General features: G+C 41.6%; 1 protein-coding gene across 13 annotated transcripts; it reads right to left on the bottom strand.

Annotated features, from left to right (window-relative positions):
* Window positions 1–1,553: 1,553 nt before the first annotated feature.
* MRAP2 (melanocortin 2 receptor accessory protein 2) lies at window positions 1,554–22,215 on the bottom strand. Of its 13 annotated transcripts, none has more exons than XR_015283001.1 (7): window positions 21,577–21,928; window positions 16,342–16,436; window positions 15,534–15,681; window positions 12,176–12,325; window positions 7,153–7,252; window positions 2,396–2,803; window positions 1,554–2,299 (listed from the first exon to the last, which is right to left on the bottom strand). XR_015283001.1 is itself a non-coding variant. In XM_086876458.1 (7 exons), the coding sequence occupies exons 4-7, from the start codon at window positions 12,300–12,302 to the stop codon at window positions 2,452–2,454; spliced, it is 633 nt and encodes a 210-aa protein (XP_086732584.1). In that variant the 5' UTR covers window positions 12,303–12,325; window positions 15,534–15,681; window positions 16,342–16,436; window positions 21,577–21,949; the 3' UTR covers window positions 1,554–2,451. The 13 variants fall into 13 exon arrangements, 11 of the variants coding, with proteins under 11 accessions (XP_086732584.1, XP_086732588.1, XP_086732591.1 ...); XM_086876458.1 differs by adding an exon at window positions 8,550–8,603 and having other exon boundaries at window positions 1,554–2,803; window positions 21,577–21,949; XR_015283002.1 differs by lacking the exons at window positions 16,342–16,436; window positions 21,577–21,928 and adding an exon at window positions 21,325–21,406.
* Between the last annotated feature and the right edge of the window lie 1,986 nt (window positions 22,216–24,201).

The following is a 24,201-nucleotide window of genomic DNA, read 5'->3' as shown; positions in this document are numbered from 1 at the left end:
GCTAACTTACAGGGAGTAGCAGCATCTTCTTTTTCTAAAACCCCATCTGCATTATTTTGAAACTTCTAAAACTTCTGAGATTTTTTTTTTTCCCACAAAGGGGTTCTGGAGCACGGGAACAGACTGCCCAGGAAAGCAGTGGGGTCACCCACTCAAGAATGGGAAAAGAAAAAAGTGTTGTGTTTTATTTTTTTTAAAAAAGCCATGTGGCACAGGGGAAGGTGATTTAGAGGGGGACTTGGCAGTGCTGAGTTAATGGTTGGACTTAATGATCTTAAAGGTCTTTTTCCAACCTAAATGATCTATGAAACATAGTTTTAAATGCCTTTAAAGTACCCTTCATTTCTCAGATGCAAAGGAGATGGATTCAACATAGATTTGCCCTTCCCTCAAGCAGCATTGCTGTTTCCAAGCACAGCAAAGAAAAAAATAAAAATAATAGCACAAACAGTACTGAAGGCAACTCACTCATCCAGAAATCAGCTATAAAAACCCCATTTAGTACAAGTCCCACATGCTATTAAGAGCAATATTGAGCTTCAAAGTTTAAACATCAGAGAGTTAATAGTTATTGAGGTGCCTCAGCAGAAAGTAGATGCCATATTCAGAGACAGATTTCCCAAATTTAAGAAAAGTCAGCCTTCATACTTGTTGTTACGTAGTTCCTGTGAAAGAAGGCCTTTTCTGCACCTGAAATATTTTACTGGAGCTGTGCTCATTCATTTCAGTCTCCTCTGGGAACTATTTTCAAAAATAACCTGCTAGTTTTAAATAGTCTCTGCTTTGTTTTAAGTGTAATCCTGTTGCTTTAAACACCAGCAAGTCCTGCAAGAATTACATTTGAAAATAGGAATTTAGTGTGTAAGTGGTGTGTAATGATGGCATAAAAGATGTTTCCTGCACTCTTCCTACACAGTTTGTATTCTTTAAATGCTCAATCTTTTTTCTATTTGTAAGGTGAAGAAGGGATGAATTAATCAGCATTGACTGAAGAATGTATCAGCAAGTCTCTAACCTCAAACACAGATGTGTTTGATACAAAGCACAACAATTTCAAGAAAATGCAGTTAGGCTCAGTGTCTGGAATTCACTCTTTTCATCTCAATTAAGAACTTCCTGCAGAGCATACTTGAAATCCAGTAAAGGGTTTGAACCTGATACCTCTGCATCTTACATGCTTGCTCTAAAACCATTTAATCATTAGTTACCATCCTTAGAAGACAACTGAAATACAATTTTAAGTACTCTCAAAGGTTCAGAACTTAATTCCATCTCTAAAAAATAAAGGTTGAAAGTATACCTATTCAAATCCTTACCAAATCTTTTACTGGGAGGACAGCTGGGGTTGCAGCACTGTCCCAAATTGAGTACAAAAGATGGAGCAAGCACAGCTTAGCTATCTATACTTGTGGAGTTGGTTCTCTCAGCTCCAAGCCTGCTAGCACTTTACTGGCCAATGAGTAAATTATCTTTTATAAAGGCAAAAAGCATAGGAAGGTTCAGCCTATTAGCAGCACATAACACCAGCTTAACATATCACCACCACCACCATCTGCATGTAGTAACTTTATTGGCAAAAGAAAAATAGGTTTTTTCCTTATTTCCTGTGATTTAACTACTGAATCCTATAATTACTGAACTGGAAGTTCATATCATCAATTAACAGGGAAAAAAAAAAAAAAGAATCAAATCACAGTTTGTGCTAGTGTGTAGAATACAAATTCCATGTCATCATGGGTCAGCTGCTGAGGTGTCATTCTGACGTATAATTACAGGCACCAGTTTGCTTTTACTCAGCAGCAGGTAGTGATAGCATTTTGTAAACACTGTAACCAAACTATTTCATTTCCAAGGTATTCCCTCTGGCAGCTTTGTAAATTTGGTTTAACCTGCGCCAAAAAGCAGTTAGGGGTCAGAAATTGAAGTTAGTCCCAAGCAAATACTTATTGTGCTGCTCAGCTTCAGGCATCCTTATTGGGAGTAGCAGAAACTACAGAACCTCCCCAGGGGCTGTTTATTCCTTTCTTCAGTCTTTGAGATTTGCACTTTTCTTGGCCAATGAATTTTCATAGACCTCCCAATGCCAGGCTCCAGCCTTCACAGTCCATGTAAATTATTATCTTTCAGAAGCTGGTCATAAGTAGTCATTTAAAAATTAAGAACAATACAAGAAAGAAACAAAAAATAAATAAAAAAGCAAAAATAATACTGAGCAGAAGTTTTAGATCACAGAAGGCATCAGAATAAAGCATTCAATGTCTTACTTCTTGGCTAAACAGTTCTATCAGTACAGCCAGTCCTGCATACAATAAAAAGCACATGTCTGAATTACCTTCTGTCAGAAGAGCAGGAGGCCAAGAAAGGCTTCAAACTGGACAATAACAGGAATGTTTACCTTAAAGTAAAATATTTTTTCAATAAAGCATCCGAAGATTGCATAACCAGTTTGCTTTATAAAATGATTGGTGGCTCTGAGATGAGGAGATCATCTTCACCTAGTGAAGAGTTCTGCTCAGTGTTCACAAAGTTAGGAATGTTAAATTTTGTAAGACAATGTAGGTCTTCCTCAAATGTTCCACTGCTTTTGGGAACCTCCTGGAAGTGAGTATTACTCTCCAGACTTGGACCTTTCTGACTCTCTTTTTCTTTGTTCATATGGTCCACTTCATTAATGCAGAAATGGAAAAGTGACTGGGATTCTTCAACCATTTGGTGAGAAAAGACCCTCTCAGACTCCAAAGATCTCCCAAAATCTGCCACAAAGCTGTTCATTCGAAATCTTTTTTCAGAAAGTTCTGCATTGCTATGGAGGAAAAAGAAAAATACATTAAACACAAAAGTAGAACTATTTGCGTTCTTATCAATCAAGTTTGGTTTCAACAACCATTATGGTCAGGAGAAAAGGAAACCCTACAGTTTATCTACCACAGACTTTTAAAGCCAGCACTAATTTTAAGTCTTCATTTGTCATGATAATTTTCTGTGGGAATAAGTTAAAGCCAGCACTCTTAAATGGCACTTCTAGTAATCAATACACTGTAATAATCACCTCACTGAATGAGTTTATAAACACTCTTGATTTCAAGTAGTAACAATTGTTTTAAATGGCTTGTAAGAACAATATGTTCTTGATAGACAGAATGTTTCTGAGACAAAGGCATCTCTGCTCTCACTTAAGGGCATTGAGTGCTTGTTTGTCCAGACATCAAACCATCTTTTCTGCTCACTTCAATCAATGACATTCAGATTTCCAAATTATGAGAGCTGGAACTAAAAGTTGCTTTAAATACTGGCAGTCTTAACAATCCAGGCAGCCCAGGAAGGATAATTTAACATGTTTTTTGGCAGTTTTTTCTATAAATCTTATCTCAAACCAGCACCAATCTACATGGGCTTGTGCAGGAGCCATTTGCAGCTGGGGGTGAGAAGAGCTAAGGCTAGGTAACAAATTTTACAGATTCATTCTTTGTCAGGCTGAATTTATATGCTATCATCACAAAATGCAAGTTATTTGCATTTGGAAGGCAGTAGAGGTATTCAGAGAATGAGCAATGAGTGAATGAGTTTTCTCAGAATATGAATTTTGTTAAGAATTAATAAATCGTACTGTTTACGTCTGAAGATGCTGCAGATGGCACTGGAGTCAGATAACTGGACATCTAAAGGTCCACTCAGCACTGAAGAATTTTTCAGTGTAATTTAATTTCCTCAAGCCTGCAGTAGGAAGTAAGTGCCTACAAGCTTTTGAAAGCCTCAGATGACACCTTCAGAAATCTACCCACTAAAATTTTCAAGTTCACAGGATACCTACCATTAGTCTTTCAGGCACAGTTAAAGATCCCTGCTTCTCAAAAGCTAATTCACTTCCATTACAGGATGGGAGAATTTTGTCCTCAGAAAATCGCTTCCACTAGCCTAGAAATCAAAGCAGTTCTCTAGTTTGCCAAAACTGTATTGGCTCACTCTGCATTTCAAAGTGAACCAGGCAGAAGAATAACATTTAAATTGATGTAAGACTGACCAACTAAATAATAATCTACTGTAAACACATTAGGGGGAAAACAGCCTGGAATAATTCTGAACTGACAACTGACATACATTTACAATGCAGTAAAAAGCACCAGATTAAGTTTCATATATAATTTGGCAAATCTGTCCCAAGAGTTTCTAGGTTGTGGCACAGGCAGTAGAGGAGGCAAATAAGCACAGAAGGAAGGACAAGCACTGTAAGCCCAGGAAGAAATGACCGCAGAAGAGAGTTTAAAATGCATCCACTACAAGAGTAGAATTACTCCATAGATGTGGAAAGTGCTTCATAAACCAGTGAACTATGGAGGAACAAAGGCTGACCATGCAGAGGGGTACAAAAGATTGGCAATGGCAATCTAATCTTAATGGAAGAACAGAAGATGCAAATAAATTTTACAATGACCCAGAATGTTGAGGATGTATGATGAAGCATACACATGATCTAATATACGGTGATACTTTTGGATTTTGAAATTCACAAACATCACCTTTGTATTTCAGAGAGGAATTTTATTACATTTTTTAAAAATTAGAAATTTGCATAGTCTTGCTCGTTACAATCTTCAAGAATTCCTCAGCTGATATCTTTTCAGAACACTCAGGAAAAGCAGCCTCAGAAATCCCAGGTTTATTTAACCAAGATCAACTGATTTCTTAAAAAAAAAACAGTTATCTAACATTTACTGCTTTATTAGCCAGTATTTTGCATAGATAGGTTGCACGATCTCTTGCATTTGTTGCACAAATGTGCTCTTAAGGACATTTTTAAATGCAGAAACAAATATGGCATGCTTTCCACTCCTGAGTTGATGAATGAGAGCGTTTTTTGGAAATTCAGATATTGCAAACAAATTTTTTTTTTTCAGTTGCACAAGCTAATGTTCCACACACAATTATATATGCAAGAAAACAAAAGAGAAATGCAACAGACATAATTTCCATAACTGATTAAATTTCTGCCAGTCCCCATCCCTATCCTGTCCATTCTGGTCTGAGAATGTACCTAATTCTGAACATCTTGTGTAATTTTGAAAAGTACAAGCTATCAGGCCCCTTTATATTGAGCCAAGCATACTACTAGAAAAAAAAAAGAAAAAATCAGAGTATTCTACTTTGGACCCATCCATCTGAGCCCAGATCCACTTAATCTCTCACATTAATGGTACTCTGAAGAACAGCCAAATAGCCTTACTGAAGTCAGAGACTTCATCCATCAATCAAGCTGGCTTTCTCCCAGGACCAAGGAATCCCGTTAACACCTATTTCTAAAGGAGGGCTCAAGGCAGCCCACTAATGAAATGCCAATTCATGAAGAGTCCAGTCAGGTATAAAATAGAAAATGCAGACAAACTGAAACCAGTCTGCTCTGGTTTTACAGGTAGCTGTTCTCCAGTTTTTATATACAAGTATCAAAAATGGAAGAACACAACTGTAATCCCTGCCCTTAGCATATTTCCAGAGGATCCAGGTTCAGTACCATGCACATTTCATACCAAATATCAAAAAAACAGTGCTCAAATTTGTTAAAGATGCCAACTAGCACACATAGCAAGTGGGCAAGCACTCAGGCACACAGCTCTCAAAGAGATATATAATAAATACAGAAAGGAATAATCAGTCTCACTCCAGCAGCTGAAGAAAAATTATATTAAAGTGTAAAACAGAAGGGACTTCTGGAAGTCTCAAGCCTAATGATGAAGACAAGAGCAAGTCTGAATTCTGACCACATTATCTGGATGTAGAAGCTGACCAAAGGTGGACATTTCACAAACTCTCTAGGACACTGTTCTGAGATGACTGATGAAAAAAGCAGAAGAAAGTGGGAGATATCAAGGAGGCCTCTGCTACCTGGAAGTAAATTTTTACAAGTGTAAAACTTTTTGACAAATATCCGTATTAAATTCTCTCTATATTGGTATTTTTGACTTCATCACTTTTCCCTCTCAAATTATCCACATGAGATCCAGACTCATGCTTAGCTAATAAATAAGAACGTTAGGAAAAAGAGACAGCACATGAACAATTACAGGGATTTTAAATCTATTTGTGATTTAAATCAGAAATATATCTGATTTAAAATATATTTAATATATTTTATTATCTGGCTACTTCATAAGTCTATAGAGGAAACAAAAATACCAGCAGGTCAGTTCTGGCAAGCTGGATTTTTCTGCCTCTGTTTCCTTCTCGCAGGAGCAAAATTTTAGGACTCCAGGGGAAGCTCAGGATGTACACCTGCCCTCTCTAATATGGCCTTGTCTCTCAAGATATGCTATCACATGGAGTTCCAGAGCCAGTTTACATGTGATTAAATAGCAAAGGGGCTCCAGGAGGCATAGACAGGCTGCTTTAGGAAGTGATAAGCACAAGGAATTGCCTTTTACAATCAGCTTCTCATCATTGCTATCTGCCTGCAAGAAATCGCACCCTCCAGAGAGGCTTTTTATTTCCACTTTATGGCACACAAACCTGAGAGGAGAAGTGGGCTGAAACTTTCTTAGAGGAAGGGAGACTTACAGCCTGCATCCTGTGCAAATGCAGATAAACCACTGGGGCAAGGCATGGTCTGCACATACTTATCAGCCAGAAGGAATAAAAGATAGAGGAGTTTCAAGGGACACTGGCTTTAAAGAAATGTTGAGCTGATCTCTACTTCAGCATCTATTGCAATTTCTCAGCAGAACCTGAGACACTCTCAGATCTCAGGGTTTAAGGGAAGATTTTGCAAATACTACCCCTATCTGTCTTTGGGCTTGAACACACAAACATTTGGATACCAGACAGGCTACAGCTTCCTTAATTCAACATCTGCACTGCATTTTATTTGTATCTACTCTGTTGATATTCACAGAATCACTCCATGAAAACTTGAGCCTACTTAGAACCATCCCACCTGTTTGCAAAGCAGTAATCAAAGGCACCTGTTTGGCAGCCTACCCAAAACATCCTTTTAGAATGAAAACGCTAAAATTACTTGAAATGAAGACAGACTGCACTGTTTCATAAGAACAGACTAGAATAAAATGGTACAGTGTCAGCACTGTCACTGCTTGTTTGGGGGCTGCAAGAGCCCAGGTGTGCCACTTAGCAGGCTGGATTTGTCATTCCCATTTTCAGACTCACTCTTGATGTGGTGCTCCTGTCTTCGTCAGCAGGGTCAGGACAAAAAACATGAAGATGACAAAAACTGCAAGACCAACCCAAAATCCAATCACAATGGAATCTGGTGGGGGAAAAAAAGAGGAAACAAGATGATCAATATTTTACTTGCACTTGCAAAAAGTTGCCTTCCACATGCAGCATGAGTGCAAACCCAAAACAGCTGGAAGTTTATTTCTGGGTGACAAAGAGCAGGGATAAAATCAAATTTATCTTTATCTATTTTTAAACAGAAAGCTGCCATTGAAAATCTAATTTTGAGACCAAATTTTACTGTTATCTAGACAACCAGACAGTAGATAACAGAGGGAAGACAATTCTCTTGGTTAGTAAACTAAGAGGAGGTCCCTATGTGATGCCAGGCCCATTTTCAAGCATTGCTTTGGAACTTCAATGCTAGAACTAGGAAGAGAGGATTATTTGATTTTCCTCAAAATCCTCTGTCTCTGTAGAACTGAACTCCTGCTATCTAAAGTTATTTCTGCTCCAGACCATTAAGTTTCTGGATTTAAATGTACTTCTTTGACAAAATATGTTTAGGAAGACCTTTCAGTGGCAAGACAAAGGGTTCTGCATGAAACAGCCACAGATAAAAATCTTTGCTACTTCAATAAATACCACTAACCAAGAGATACAAGATTTTTCTGAATAATTTTCAATTTGGGTTTCCAACTTAAGTACAGCAACACCGTGTCAGAGGAGCACAGCAGATTTAGACAAAAAACTCAAACCAGCAGTTAATCAATAGGGAAACACCAGTGCAGTAGCCAAATATAGCAGTCATTGGGAAGAGTGTGGCTTTTTGCCTGTGTGCATAAACTGTATCTACTGTTCCCATTTATAGCAAATAGACCGTAGACAATTTGCCAGTACTGCTAAAAACAAATCTATGTCCACTTACAACTTCAAGGTGGATCCACAGTTGCTCCTGAGGGAAGTTCAAAGTTTCCAGGAACTTGATTTAGAGAGGTTCAAGTGGGACAAACATATTTCCAGACAAATATCAACTGATTAGCATGGCCCAAAGTCACAGAGCACCCACACTCAATATCACCAGGGACCCATCAGCACCCAGGTATTCTTTCACCTGTCATTTCAATTAGTTATTCTTTGCTTATGCAAGCATTCAAAACTTCCACTGTAGAAGTTCACAACATGAACATACAAACATGCAAGAAGGAAAGCTTGGTCAGGACAGGAATCCTTTCTACCCTCACCTCTCATTACACAGCCACTACCAAATCTCAGAGATCCTCACTGGCTGTAATGTCTGACCCAGTGCACCAGGCACAGCACAGAACAGCTGAGTTTCCTACAGGAGTCACTAAGACACTGAAAAAACAAGGAATCAGCTATCCTACCTTGTGCTTGACTCCAGCTGTTAATCATGCTCCCAATGGGAAATATCTTCCACACTAAAAGGCAGATGTGGAAACTGGAAATCAACTCAAACCATTCTCTCTTTCCCTGCAAAGTCAAAAATGCCTGCTGCGACTGGAGATTTTGTCCCTGAGAAAATACTTTATCACAATGAAGTCCCTCCTTAATCCCTTTCTCAGGTAAGCTAAGGAGGTTTAGTTTCCAGTCTCCCACTGAAATATTTATTCCATCTCTCCTATGCTGTATCTTCCCCTCTCAATACCTTGTGTAAAATAATTGGAATGTGGTTTGAGTATAGGTCTCTGTGAAGGAGGGGGAAGAGATTTTAATATCCCTTTCTGCTTAAAGCATTCTGCCATGAGTTTATTTCTGTAATTCCATATATTACATGCACTAAGTTACTTTCAGAATCATTCTGCAAGCACAGCCTGTACTCACTGGTTAAAGATATACCTAATGGTCAACTTTCCTAATATAAAATAGCTCATCCTGCTGGACTTTGTAGTACATGCAGATTTCATCTAAAAAGAAATACTCCCTTTAAAAAATTTACTACTTAAACATTTACAGCTATTAGTACCTTCCAGTGAGACATGCTTGGATGGTATGCAGCAGCATTAGCAGCCAGAAGGTAAAATCCAATCAAGATAACTAAAAAACATGCACATAGGTTATATCATTCAAGCTGAAAAACTTAACTAAAAGGAAAAAAATAAAAAAAAAAAAAGAAAATTAAGGCTCTGATAAACTACTGCTCCCCACAAAAATCAAACTGCCTATTGTGTCCTGAATAACAAGCATGTTTTGTGGTTGGTTTGGTGTCCCTGCTCCCAACAGAATTTCTAAGTTTACCGAGCCTAATGCTGCATCTTCCTTGCTTTATTGTGCCTCCTGACACACTTCCAACCCTCTGCTGTATAAATTACATTGTTTGAATTTGCTTAAAATTCAAGCAGGTGTCCTGAGTTCTCTTCAATATTTCATTTAGGTCTCACTCAAGTGGAAATTATTCAAACCTATTATATTCTAAACAATTATTCAAAATTGACCCAACTTTTGTTCAAAAAATATGGTATGAAGGACACTTACATTGCCCAAAGTTACAAATAAACAATTATGGGATACTTTAACATTTTCAAGTGCAGTTTCAGCCTTCCTTTTCTTCATAATACAGACTCATCCTGGCAGCAGTTCCAGCTCCTCTGATCATTCCTATTTTGCCTCTCGCTAACATAACTGAGGCGTCCTCATTTTCAAAGGCACAAAAAGTGATTTTTTTTCTTACCTCTGCCAGTCATGAGTCTCTCCTGGCTATCTTTGTCTATATACTTTCTGAATCTTTAATGTACAAAATATCTGGTCTCTGTTTTTCCAGATTTCTTGATTTCTAGTTCCTGTCTTCACTTCTCCAGCAGAACATACTTTTTGGGGTTTTTTTCTTCTTCTTTTGCACTCATATATTTGAAACATCATCGTGGCATCTTTTTTGTTTGTTTGTTCAAAGAAAAGTATTTTTGTGTAGTAGATTATTTTATCAATCCTTTTTCTCAAGGGTCACTTTGAATAAATTTTTCTCTGCATTCAGAAAACAGGCTTCTGAATTCCTCTATATTTAAATCAAATCACCTAAACTGGAGTTCATTCCCTGTTGAGCTCTCCAAAATAAGTTACAGGCATTCATTGACACCTTTTCTTTGTAGGTATTCAAGGTGTCCCTCCTCATAAAACCCCTCTTTAATCTTCTCTCCTTCTCCCCAGTTTAGGATTTCAGAGACATTCATGTCTGATCACATTGCCTCCACATTTCACAACGATCTCAGCTCAGCTAGCAATAGCTGGAACAAGAACACACCACATCAAGAAGTATCATTCCATACATAACACAGACTATTCCTTTAGTAGATTAAACTCTGCCTTCTGGGGAATGCATGCAATAAAAGTGAAGGAAACAGAGCCAACTCCAATCTATCACTTTAAACAAACAAAGAAACAAACAAAAACTAAAGAAAATCCACCATAACCAGAAGGTACTTCCTAGATCTCGGATTCAAGTACTACCAATGACATCTTTCATTAAGCTCCACCCGAAAAGCAGTTGTTACTTCTATCCTGTTCTCTAAGAGCTGTCCAGGACCTTCTGCTCTAAGAACAGCATAGCCAGACAGGGAAGCTCAGCTGCCATGCTCATTATTTTGATGGCAATCCAAGACCTTCTTGTGCCTTCTTCAATCCAGAGGCAGCTGTCATTTATACCTCTTTGTCCCATCATGCTGTTTGAGACACTGAGCTGAAAAGCAGATGCGTACATAACATTTCAGCTGATCTTTTAAACCAGTAATCTTTGTAATCAGGTTTAACCTCTGATTGAGTGGAAGAATGGAAGACAAATTAAAAACAAGATGAAAGCTAGCCCACATTTTTCAAGTACCTATCATTTGTAAAAATACAGGCAGTAATCAGCAGACTTCTTTGGAGGGGAAAAAGAAAAGTAATTCTACTCTAATTTTTTTTTCAGAAGTGTTAGTAATTTCAGCAAGTTTCTTCTGTCCCTTCCTGAGCCTTCCCAAAACCTTCTGACTGTGTAGATCAGCCTTCCTGGGCTGCCATTTGCCAGTGCAGGTACCACTTTTTCCCAGTCAGAATGCTCATCGTGACAAATGAGACAGAAAATATGTGATTCGTCCTGGATCAGTGCTCCAGCACTGGATAGGGACACTTCCCAAAACTTTAAAGTCTGGGGATCAAACCCCTTCACAGTGTACCTAGCTCAGAAACAGGATGGGTTTTTCTCTTCTGCAAAGTGTTTGCAGAATTTCTCTAACATCAGGTAATTTAGCTGGTTTCTGTTACTTTTTTCCCCCTCTTTTACTGTTTGTCCCTCACAATCATCTCCTCTAAAAGGAAAGATCATCAAATCCACTGTCTAGTTTTTAGAAAAACACTGGTCCAGCTGTACTAGCTTGTCCTAGTTATATTTTCTCCCAATTCCCATTCACATTTTTCATATTTCTGGTACCTATCCTATATTTTTTGCTTCTAATGTAAGAAACTCCAGTAGTAACAGAAAATTTGATTTAGCACTCCTCCTATGAAGAAAGTAACAATAGCAAGTTTGTTCAGAAGGAGAAAATTATTCTCTTATTTTCAACCTTTTAAAAACCTAAAATTTATTTTTTATCAGGAAAACCAAACACAGGTAATGCAGGTAAGGCTCCCCACCACTGCCTTTTTTACCATTAATAGAAGCAAATACAAAAAAATAGAACCAAAACAAAGAAACACTTATATTAACAAGAAGTCAGCAGAAGCAGCAGTCTATCTATATTTGTTGCTAACTTTTCCAGACAGTCAGATTCCTCAGTATTGACAAATTTCTACCATAGCAAATAAATCCATGGTTGTCACATGAACAAGGAAAAAGTCAGCAAAAGGATAAAGAATAATAGGCAATAATGATGATCTAATAAATAGAGGGATATTGCTAATTGCAGAGAAGGCACTGGAAGGCATTGGAAGGGTTTTTGTACAATGTCCAGTCTCAAGTGAAGAACAGGAACACGCAGACAGGAAGCTCAGCTGGAAGGATGTATGTCTCTACTGAACTTACACTTATGAGCCTTCAGGCCTTCAAATGACACTGGTCCATACTCATAGTACTCGTAGTCCCAGGTGTAATCAGAGTTAGACAGGGCCTGCTGGGAGGTTCTGTTAGAGACCAGCCTCAGGGCAGACATCTCGCACCTCAGCAAGCACAGACCTGTGGATATGAAATGCGTTAATGGAGGCTACACCTAGCACAGCTTTCAGGTTTTTGTTCTGTCTCATCTCTTGGATCACTTCCTCATCACTGCTCCCAAGAGCAGACACTGCCTCACCAGACAGGCTATCCCATCCCCTCCCACTCCTTCCCCTAATTATAGACACAGGGCCCAGTGAAAGGCAACCAAGGGGTTTAGGGAGCTGAAGCACAGGAGGCACGAGAGCCTCGGGGTTTGCTCAGCCTGCAGAAGAGACAGCTCCAGGGAGAGAGACCTCAGTGCTGTCTACACTTAGAGGGTGCAGAGATGCTGCTGCCAGGCTCTTCTCAGAGGTGCACAGTAAGAGGACAAGAAGCAATGGACAAAAATGGGGAAACGGGAGACTCATATTAGATACAAGGAAAAATTTACCTGATCTAGTTAAACATGCTTTGAGTAGGAGGTTGGACCAGATGACCACCAGGGGTCCCTTCCAACCTAAATTTCTCTATGCTGATAAACAGGCTCAATATGCCACTATAGAAGGAAAATAAAACAGGAGTGATTTCCCTCACAGATTAACAAAAATTGCAAGGCAACACTTGAGCGTCATGAAATTGTCTTGATTGAGATCTCTGTAATTTCCACCATTCTGTACTAGAGCCTTGCATTTTAGAGAGTAATTTTTTCTCAGAATATGAGACAGTTTTATGCGCACCAAAAGAAAGCACATCTCTGCACAAAACATCTGCTGCAGTAGCTGGAATCAGGAAATCCAAATTGAAACATATTAAAAAATATGCTTGTAAAAGCAAGATGAGCTTTGGGTAATTTTGAATTCAATTAAAACCCAGCAGGATTGACTAAAGCTTCAAGTACTAGGAGGGCCACACAAAAAGAACAAAAAATAAGAACTACTTTCACTCAGTGAATATGAACAGCATTTCAAATTTGCAAAATAGCTTTCTGCAGCTATTCTACCATGACCAAATGCTGGCAGCAATGCCTCAAAGCAATTTTAAATAAGCAGGATGCCTGAAAAAGTAAACTTCACTTCAGCTTAAATATAACATTCAGAAATACAAACACATACCAAAAAACTTGACTGGCAAGTTATAAATATTTTAAAACAATAAATGGATCTATTCTTCAACCCAAACCAATTTAGTTTTCAGAATGAGCAACCTGGCAGCAGGAAAGGTGAAGGGGTAGGCTGAGAAGTGACCAACTTCATTCTTGGATCAGGGTAAGAAGCTTCACCACATTACCCTCACCCTCCCCTTAGCCACTCAGAAAGCCTCCAGAATTAATAAATAGCCTGAAGCATAGAGGAAAAGGAAAAAAACATGGATATTGTAGACAACCCAGTTCATGGCTGAGAATGTTTCCCATCTTGTACTTCAAACCCTTTCAGAATGGAGAGAGAGAGAGAGAGGTAAGTCTAACTAAATGTGCCTGTGTTGGCAGTAAAGATCCTCCTTGACTTTTCCATATCCTCAAATTAAAGACAGAATGTCTGATTAAGCTTTAGACAGAAGTTTTCTTATTTTAATTAACTAAAGCAACTGCTGCTTTGGGAGAAGGAAGTGACACAGAGAAAACCCTAGGATCTCTGTGCTAATTTGCTTCCATCTCAGCTGTCAGTTGTTTATTACAAGACTTTGTTTTATTTTGTGACGGTGCTCCAGGAGACTACACAGGGCTCACAACATCTTTTTTTCCCCTTCTCCTCAATGTTTTGTTGATGACATGTCTCTTGACAACATTGGTTAGTCCTGTTTAAAGGCTATTTTGCCTTTTTTATCACTTTCCAGAGAAGCCTTTCATTTAAATATTCCTCACATGGCATCACTAATGGCCACTGTCACCTCCTTCCTTTTAGTCTTGCAAAAAGAGCTGAAATCCACTTGCAGCAAACTTCAGAACAGAGTATTGGAGCAATCTGAAAAACGCTGCTTCTTCCACCTCAAGTGCTTCTTCCCACCTCAAAGCAGTTGGGATTCATTGGGCTGCATGTAGAGCTCTCTCCCAGTCTAGTCACTAGTGTCCATTTAGGATTTACAGGGAGCACAGCCACTTCCAGGACACAAAGCATCTGTCCCAATATAGCATTAGGTTGGGATTAGAAGCTCCAGCCTTTCACCACTGGCTGCATGCATGTGGAGACTTGCTTCCACTGCAGACAAGCCACTATCAGAGAGGTGCTAATGAAAAGGTGAGTCACCAGCTCTCTGGCTAATCTGTACTTTGAAGCATATAAATATGCTGCTAAATCAACCAGTAGGGCTAAGCATAAGCACTGTTCCAAACCAACTTCCAGCTCAGTTGTAAGCTTTTACTGTCCAAATACCTCCAAAAACTAAGCCTCAAACATGCAAAAACCTTTTATTTTCCTTAAAAAGCCAGTCTAGCATGGTGGTACAAGGACCAGCACAGTGAAAGAAGTGACTATTTAGACCTTGCACCTCCTGAGGAAGAGCAAAGGCGGCTGAGCTGGCACAGTAGCACCTGTCAGGTGCACTTGCCTGGCTGCAGCAGGTCATGCAGGGATTCAGGTAAGAGGTAAGCATTTCCAAGAAGGAACTCCTCCAGAAGATGCTCTTAAACACTCTTTCTGAGAGCCATGATTCATCCCACAGCTCTGAAGCTTCACAGGGATCTCCTATAATTGACTTTGCTAAGGTTTTTTTCTGGAAGGTACAGGAGTCTTTTGAGGCAAACATGAAAGCCCCTCTATTGATTTTGATGTGTATGGATGCAGACAGGCTTTCCTCACTCTGGCTCTCTTCTTCCAGGAGCAAGTAAGTCAAGAACAAAAAGCTTCACTTTGATTATTCAAGAAACCCCAAAGAAGGACTCTGTTTTGAAATTTAGGGAGGCTGGTATCCTGGAAACTAGAAAGGGCAAGTGCTCAGGGCTTTCTTCTGGAGCATTGGGCTGCTCTCTGAAGATAAAGTAGGTGTTCCCCATGGAGACCCAACTGCAACTCTTGGAGTTGAACTATGCCTTCATGAGAACTTGTTTGTAACCTGTGTGAAATTTGTAAGGTCTCAGCTGGCCTGGCAGCTGCCAGTGGCACCTGAGCAAGCTAGTGTGGCTGTTGGGCTATGTTTGCATCAAACCCATGCCCTTGAACAGCAGCAGCAGCCTATCAAATGCTCTGCAGCTGGACTATTTTCTCCAATCTGGGCATCACTGATACATTACATGAGGCTCTCAGCCACCTACCTTTAAAATGAAAGCAAAACTGAACACACACCACATCTGCAACACAACTTCATGGCTTACACCACCACTGAGACCACAAATGCATATCTGGTTTTGTGAATGTCTGAAAATCTCCTTGTAACCAGCAACAACTACCTCCAAAGCTGACCTGCATGCAGAAAAAGAAAATCATGTGGATTATTCATGTAATGTTTGTTTCTGGAGCAAGAGAAACTGCCAGGATGGTAGACACGAGCAGCATGGTGAATTTTCAGTCACAAACTACATATATTTTCCAAATACTTCTATTCTGCTTAGTGACACAGAATCTAAGCACTCAATGGTTTTCAAAAGAACAAACCAAAGTCTGCTTGCAAACTCTGAAGATCCCAAGACCCAGACAGGGGCAAAAAAGAGGGAACATTGCAAACTGTGAGGAGTCCAAGCCTGAGAAAGCTTAGTAGTACATCCTGTTGCATCAGCTCCATCAGCTAGGCAGCACAGTTAACCCAGAAATCGTTGGCTATGGGAAGTTAAAAACTCAGGCTGTTCCCATATCTTCTACATTCCCATACCAGCACCAATATTCTGCATGAGGGAAAGGGAGTCAGCCACCCCCACATTCCTCTTTACTCCATCCCAAAGACCAGGAGGTGAAGTCAGAGAAAAAAATCAAATGAAAGAAACAAGCACAAACTTATTTACACTGCTGCACTGCATCAGCTGAAAAGCAATACAGACCCCATCTTTCTGCAACCCTACCACGTGGCCTGGAACAAGCTGTGCCACTCCCAAGCACAGACAGGTAAGTCTGCAGGAAATACTTCACCTAAGGGTCCTTGTTTCTTGCTAATTGTCAGTACCCTAGGTGAGCAGGGTTTGAGTTCAAATTTATGGCCTTTTCAGGGGAATGCCCAATCCCACCTGCAATAAAAGAGAGGAAAGCAAGCAATAAAAATGAAAAAGGGAGAGAAAGAGAGGGAGAGAGGGAGAGAGGGAGAGAGGGAGAGAGGGAGAGAGGGAGAGAGGGAGAGAGGGAGAGAGGGAGAGAGGGAGAGAGGGAGAGAGGGAGAGAGGGAGAGAGGGAGAGAGGGAGAGAGGGAGAGAGGGAGAGAGGGAGAGAGGGAGAGAGGGAGAGAGGGAGAGAGGGAGAGAGGGAGAGAGGGAGAGAGGGAGAGAGGGAGAGAGGGAGAGAGGGAGAGAGGGAGAGAGGGAGAGAGGGAGAGATCTGAAAACTGACTTTACAATTTAAAATCAATCATGAGTGCCAACTCTGATATGTAGGTCTCTTCTTGGAGAGAAAAGAAAGCACCATATTAATCGTGGTTATGTTTGCTACTGATGTTCACAAACAGCAATGTCTGAGCTGTTGCACTAAAGTAACAAGAGTAATGTTGGATCCATCACAAAAGGAGTTTATAACAATGGAAAGGGAAAAAGCTGGTTTAGTCACTGCTTAAACTGTGAATGAAGGATGAGAGATTACAGTTACAGACATCTTTGCCTCATACCACCACATTACACATCATATGACATGAATTTTATTATCCTTATAACTGTGCAATGTAAACTCCAACAACAAACTTCTTACACACCCCACACAAACTCCACACCACTATATACAATTTGCATGCTAACTGTATAGCTACTGTTTGTACCTAGTTAAAAAGTGATGACATTATGACTTTAAAGTGAAATTTAATAAAGGCTGAAAGGATTTTCCTACTGTTTTCCTATAGAAAATAACAATATAAGCAAACAATAATGCCCACTTAGCAGTCCAACTCAGCAGGTTCCACCTGGAAGTTAAGGCAGAAACTAATATAAAATCATACCATACTATGAGTTCACTGACAACTCTATGATTCTAAAAATAAATAAAGCAAATATTACATAAGACCACTCATTAGCCTTGTCTGAGAAGGCAGATGAATTATATCTAGCATGGTATCACAGAATGTCTGCATTCCTCTTAAGAAGTTTCAGGCCTGCACTGACAGTAAAGGGACATGGAACTGTTAGTGGGGACTTGCTGCCAAAGCACACTGAAGCTTAGCTTAACTCCAGTACCAAAAGCTTTGGATTACAGCCAGAACATACAGTCTTAAGAGTCAGTATTTTCTAAATGTAATAAAGATCAGCCATAATTCCATTTATTTCCTGCATCTAGGGCAGGATTACACAATCAGTGCTGAGCCTGTTATCCTCTCCCCACTAAAAGCCAGCCTCCTCTTAGATGTGTGGGTATGGCAGCTGCAAACCCAAGTTCCCTCATGACCAACCAGACTGGAGGAAGCCCTACCAGTAAGCATTAAAACACTGAGACTTTTTCAGTCCTGTAATGTTATAAATGCTGACATCAGTGGTACATATATATATGTATTCAACACTTCCCGAAAGAAAGGCTACCTTTCTCTCAGTTATTTACCATATTGCTTTTTTTAACCTTTCTCACTACAATTGTTTAACCTCTCAGGCTGATTTGTTGTAGAAAACCCTTCAGTGAAAGATCCCTGACATATCTACTAATGAGGTAAGATTAAACTGTAAATCGAGTTTTATTAAATGTTTCTTTTTATTAGCTTTATTCTCACAGAAAGCTCAGTGCTGAGATGGGGGTGCTCTGAATTCCTTTCTGGCACTGAAGTCTGCCAATCCAATGCTTTATTCTGAGCAGAGAGAAAGGTAAGCTCCCTCCATCCACTCTTACTGATCAGCACACTGCAGGTCAACTGGAATGGCTCCATCAGAATAGGACCTACCTGTGAGAGCAGCTTTTAAAATACCTCTCATTTGTGCTACCATGTAAGAATCTATTGAAAAAAAATCCAGCCTCCACAGAAGGGACAGAACAAACACTGCCACTTTTTGTAACTGAAGGATGGTATTCAATTTGAAAGCAAAAAAACCTCTCTGAGAAACTGTTTCATTGCAGAGGGTTACCAAACTAGATTGACTCTAGCTGGCTAGTGTGCAAGTCATGAAGGAATATTGGAAGCAGAGTGCTCAGTGCAGCCAGAAAACCCAACCGTACCCAATAACAGAGACACCCAGGTGTGCTTCAAACAACCCCGCCTAAACCAACCATTTGTAACAGGGGCAAGGCTGAAGGAAGGAACCACCCTTGGGTGGTTGTTCCTGGGAAACTCTGGACTGATTCACAGCTAAAATTACTTGGGCTCCCCTGATGTCAGTGGCCTGGGCCCCAGAGAGGCACTGGAGCTGTACAGACAGCCACACCAACCTGCAGCATGCCAGGCTCCAGCTTTCATGCAGTGCTTGTAGGGTTGCACAGCCCAGAAAATGGATGAGTGTGTTCAGGCCTCATTTCATAGCTCTGTTTCAGCTTTGCATGTGTGAAATGTCACCACAAAGCTGAGGCTGACAAGTGGAGTGGAAGCCAGTGACAATTTCCCCTCTCCCATTACAAAATAATTCTCTAATCTTCACACAGCGTTCCTCTGATCTGAAGTACAAGCCACAGCACGCTTCCCATAGCACCTCTTCACTTCTCAATGTTCTCCCTGCAGAAATAGCTCTGTTCCCAGCCCCTGCTGAAGCCAGAGCAAGATAAACCAGCTGAGAGGGATGAAAATAAAACCCAAACAAAACAGGTATGATAAATCTATCAGAGCTACTCCCACACTCGGGTATCTCACAGCTGGGGTCTGACAGTGCTGTGGTGGAAAAGACTTCAGCTTGTGCTTTCACCCACACAGGGTCTGGAAGCCATAATCTCTCAGATGCAAAATAACACATGAGCTTCTTCATTTGAATCACATATTACATTTCCTCAAGAAGTAACAAAACAAAATTATAGATATTTTCTTTAAAATGTCCAACCTATATGATGCACCAAATATTTTCTTAACTTTTGGAATTATTCTACAAATTAATGCAGAAATATTGTCTTTATTGGTTCAGTGACAATTTTAAGCACTCACTGAAATGGAGCTGTTCATACAAAGTCAGACAGGTCTGGGATTGTTTCAAACAAGACCTGGGGGATTTTTGCCCCCATCTTCAAATCTAAGTCTTCCCTCCAGCACTGCTGAAGAAGCAAACAATTTCTTGTAGTGCCTCAAATACAAATTTCTCCTCAGGTTAATCAGACAGCTCACAGGCATGTGTCTGAATTTTCCCATTCTTAACCCTGCCATGTCTCTGTGTTGTAAGTAAGTAACTTATAACACAATATAAGTAAGTAGATGCCAGGAAAACATCACTGAACCAGTACAACCACAGTCCATTGCAGTGAGTACACAGAATAAAGCCTTCATTAATTTGCAGTAAGATTTGTAGTATAATTTTGCCAGTAATTGCTGCTATTACAGATTCAAAGACTTTAAATTTGATTTAAATTCTTGAACAAGCTGAAAGAGTATGATCTGTGCTTCACCTTTTCCATGACAAAGTGTACATGGGTGATCAGGGAAAGAGTAGGCAGCAAATTACTTTGTGTACAGCTCTTAATATTCTGAGGCTTTTTCCTTAAAAAAAAATGAAAATTCTTGCAATAGCTTGATTTCATTGATACACATTTGGTTGTGATTGATACACCCAGATTATCTCATTATTTTTTATAAGAATGGAGCCAGGCTGTCCTCAGTCAATGGAGACCTGCCATTCCCCTGGCATTTTTCCAAGCATTTACTCCTGTGGTCAAAATTATCTTGACATTCTGATTAAGAACCTGAATAGAAAGCCACAAAGGGACAAGAAAAACAACCAGAACTGGGGACTATTACCTGATTATCTCTAAGTAGAAACCAAAACATCTGTTTGTTTCCACAGTAATTACACAGTAAATGTGCACCCCTGTGTGCACAGCCTCTGGGAAGTTCAAATGAGAGGAACAGACCAAAACAGGGAGACACTCCAAGACAGAGCAGTGGGCTGGGAAACACACCTGGAAATAGAAGTGCCTCAGTGCTGTCTCTCCAACAAAGTCCAACCAGCCCTGCTGAGGCAGTTTGAGGCAGCATTGCCACTGCTGTCCCATTTCTCTACGAGCTACACCTGTCACAGAAGTTCCAAACTTGTGGAGTGTCTACACTTCCAGTCATTTTCCAGCTTTATGTGCCAAACAAGGTGATATTACAGGATAAAAAGGCAAATGTCAGGGAACAGGGACTGCTCAGAGGGAAGTTTTGTGAGCTTGTCATTGAGGTGATTGTTTCCAGCAAAAAAAGAATGGCAGACAGCTCAGGAGAGGGACCTGAACTTACACACCATTCACTGTCAACAGAGGCTGAGGCCAGAGGAAGAAACCACTGAGACGACAACTGTTAAAGACAGAGAGTGTTAAGGGAGAAGGAAGGGAGGGAAGGAGGGGGCAGGGGGAAAATATGAGAATCAACAGAGTAAGGAAGATCACACGGAAAAGGGGAAGAAGGCAAAACAGATCAGGAGAAGTAATCTAAGGCTGTATGGAGGAGAGATTTTCATCCCTTCAGTCTGAAATCACAAAGGAAGAGAGATGTTACCTGGAGAGGGAAAAAAAAAAGCAAAAAAACCCCACAACAAACACACAACAAACTTATCTGATGGGGTTTTTTTTCTCCAACCTTTCTTTTATAAACTTTTCGGTTCAATTGTTACATTCATTCAAATGCTCAGCAGTCAGTGTGCTTTTTAGCTGTTCTGCTTTTGAATACAGAAGGAATCACTCCGTTACAAATTCACAAAGGAGAAACAAGCTTTTCTACAGCTGACATTCTACACATCACCCAAATGAACAATGCCACCTCCTGATTATTATTATTATTATTATTACTACAAATGAAAGAAAAATTGGCAGAGCGCTTCAGACCTTAAGGCTTGCGGGGGCCACCTGTTCCCAGTTCCGAGCCGCCTCGGCCACCTGTTAACCACAGGCTGAACTCCCGGCACTCGGAGCTTCCCGCGCCGCCCAGCCAGGAGCGCCCACCCCCGGGAGGGGACAGGAAGGGACGGGCAGGGACACGGCGGGACAGGGACACGGCGGGACAGGGCAGGACCGTCCCTTTCTCTCGTCCGCTCGCTCGCCCCCCGCCCCGCAGCGCCGGCCCCTCACCGCGCTTACCGCGCCGGGCACGTCCGCCCGGCCAGATCCCGGAGCGCCGCTTCGTCCCGGCCCAAAGGCGCAGCTACCGCGGAACGCCCCGGCCCCGGCCAGGCGAGCCAGCGCTGCGGGCGGGATGCTGCGGACGGGAGGGATGGAGCAGGCTGGATGGAGCGCACGGACAGGATGGAGCAGGCGGGAGGGAGCGGACGGGCAGGATGGAGCGGGCAGGATGGAGCAGGCGGGATGGAGCAGGCGGGAGGGAGCGGACGGGCGGGATGGAGCGGACGGGCAGGATGGAGCAGGCGGGATGGAGCAGGCGGGATGCTGTGGGCTCGCTCCCCGGCAGAGCCAATGAATCAGCAGCGGGCGCGCTGCCCCGGCCCGCGCGGGCGGCCTGGAGCGGCCCCGTGACGCTCCCGCTCCAATGGGCAGCGCGGGCGGGAGCGGCCCTCAGGGCGGCCGCAGGTGCGGGCAGGGCGCGGAGCCTGCCGTGGCCGTACGAGGAGAGGGGAGCTCCAGGCGGAGCATCGGCTGGGAGCAATCCCTGCGTGTCGCACGCCGGGCAGGAGCTCACACACCCCGAGGGGAAACATCGATTTTGGAGGGAGAGGGATGGCCCGTCCCCTCTTGGGCGCTGAGGGCCCGGCGCGCTTGCCCGTGGGGAGTCTTTGTGGGTAGGACCTGGTGGGGAGCGGTGAAGGTTGTTAGAGGCGCTGCCTCAGCCGCCAGCAGGCAGTGCCCTAAATCTACAGGGATTCGGTTCAGGTCTCTCAAACCATATCGCAGGATGGATCAGGTTGGAAGGGACCATAGTGAATCATGTGGTACAATCTCCCCGTTAAAGCTGGGTCATCCCGTCTCACATTGCACAGGATTGCATCCAGATGGTTCTTTATTATCTCCAGTGAGGGAGACTCCACAACCTCTCTGGGCAACCTGTGCGTGGTCACCAGCACAATAAAGTTCTTCCTCATGTTCAGGTGGAACTTCCTGTGCATCAGTTTCTTCCTGTTGAAGAGCCTGGCTCCATCCTTTTGATGTTGCCCTTTGTATGCTTATATACACTGATGAGGTAAACCAATCTTACAAATTTCCCAACTTGTGAATTGTAGCTTCTTAAAACAAGGAGACCTTTTGGAATATGTGATCTGTGTAGCTTGCGCTGACAGACTCACTAGGGGTTGGTAGGATATCTGGAGATCATCTAGGGCTGCAAGTCAGCTAGGGTGTTTTTCTCAGGACATGAGTTGGGTCTTCAGCTCCAAAATTTGAGACTTCACAACCTGAGAAACACTGATCACCCTCACTGGGAAAAAAAAAAATATTCTCATGTTTAATTGATGTGTCTATTACTCCAGTTCATGTCCATTTTTTCTTGTCCTGTCACTGGACACTGTGAAAAATCCCACTCCATCTGCTTTACTCCCACCCTCAGTCCTGATCCACACCAGTAAGAGTGCCCTGAGCCTTCCCCAAACCCAGGGATCACAGATGATTATGCATCACACGCCCAAGCTCTTCACCATCTTCATGGCTTTTAATCATCTTCATGGCAACCAAGCGTTGTAAGGAATGATATGGCTTCATTTTTCAATCCAGTGCCAGGAAACAAGTCTGAGACATCACCAATCCAACAAAACAACCTGCCCCCTGCAATACCTCTGAATCCTCTGATGTTACGGTGGATCTTTGCCAATGCTCTGACACTTGTTAGCACTGCCTTCATCTGTTTCTTTGTAGGCAGGACCTGGGTCTTGGACAGTACTATCCCTCTCTAGCAGTGGTCATAAAAGCTACCAATACTGTCATCTTCATCTCAAAAATACAGAACTGATGCTTATGCATGCTCATGATTGTAATCAGAAATGTGAATAAGCACAATGGCACGTCAGGAACTTCCCATCTCTGCTATTTGCAGTGCTGTTGAAAAGGCAGAATGACTCAGGCTTTTGCTCATTTTTCTGAGCCTTAAAAAAAAATTAGCATTCAAATTGTCTCTAAAAGGAAGAAGCCTTATGTAGCCAATACTCCACTTCCAACACATCTCTGCTATGTCCTGTAAGAAAAGATTTTAGAGCTTTTATACCAAATGCCAGAGAAGCCAAACAAAACCCACAAATGAACCAGAACTGCAGCGTTTTCCCAAGATTCTAAATTTTGTTTCTAACAGTTCATATTAGTGAAAATGCACAATTAATGACTGTTCAGCAATAGCAGTGCAGCTGAGATTGCAGCAGAAGAAACACAGTGTTCTTGCCTGATGAGATGTGGAACTGCAGGTTCACAACTGCAAGTGTAGATAAGGTTGCTGGCACAACGTTTTTTCCATTCTTCCATTGTCATTTCGTTTTCTGACTCTTTATGCTCATCATTACTGTCTCTCCCTCTTAATAGGGACAGCAGTGGGAATTTTTAAAATGCAAAGGAATTCAGCTGAGGGAAGAGGAGAGGTAACACAGGCATTCACATTGTGGCTGACCAGAATGAGGACGGCTCTTCATCTGCAGCAGCTGCCCTCTTACAGCTCAGCAGCTGCAGCATCAGCCCCGGGTTTAGTGACACACAGCCAAACTGCATTTACAATTAGAGCACAAATTCTGCAGAAATTCATTCTGCCAGTCCTTCTCACTTCCCTAATATTTA

The sequence above is a fragment of the Cyanistes caeruleus genome, chromosome 2 (genome assembly GCF_971803275.1).
Source record: "Cyanistes caeruleus chromosome 2, bCyaCae1.hap1.1, whole genome shotgun sequence".
In the NCBI taxonomy this organism is placed as follows: Eukaryota; Metazoa; Chordata; class Aves; order Passeriformes; family Paridae; genus Cyanistes; species Cyanistes caeruleus.
The sequence above is the reverse complement of the archived record's forward strand: the minus strand, read 5'-3'. Positions and strand labels throughout refer to the sequence as shown.

Excerpts from the sequence above, each read along its gene's own strand:
- MRAP2 (XM_086876458.1), bottom strand. The coding sequence starts at position 12,302 with ATGTCTGCCCTGAGGCTGGTCTCTAACAGAACCTCCCAGCAGGCCCTG. Across the intron at positions 8,604-12,175 it reads AGGCCTGAAGGCTCATAAGT|TGTGGAAGATATTTCCCATT; the intron begins GTAAGTTCAGTA and ends TCTGCCTTTTAG. Across the intron at positions 2,804-7,152 it reads ACAGGAGCACCACATCAAGA|CAATGCAGAACTTTCTGAAA; the intron begins GTGAGTCTGAAA and ends TTTCCTCCATAG.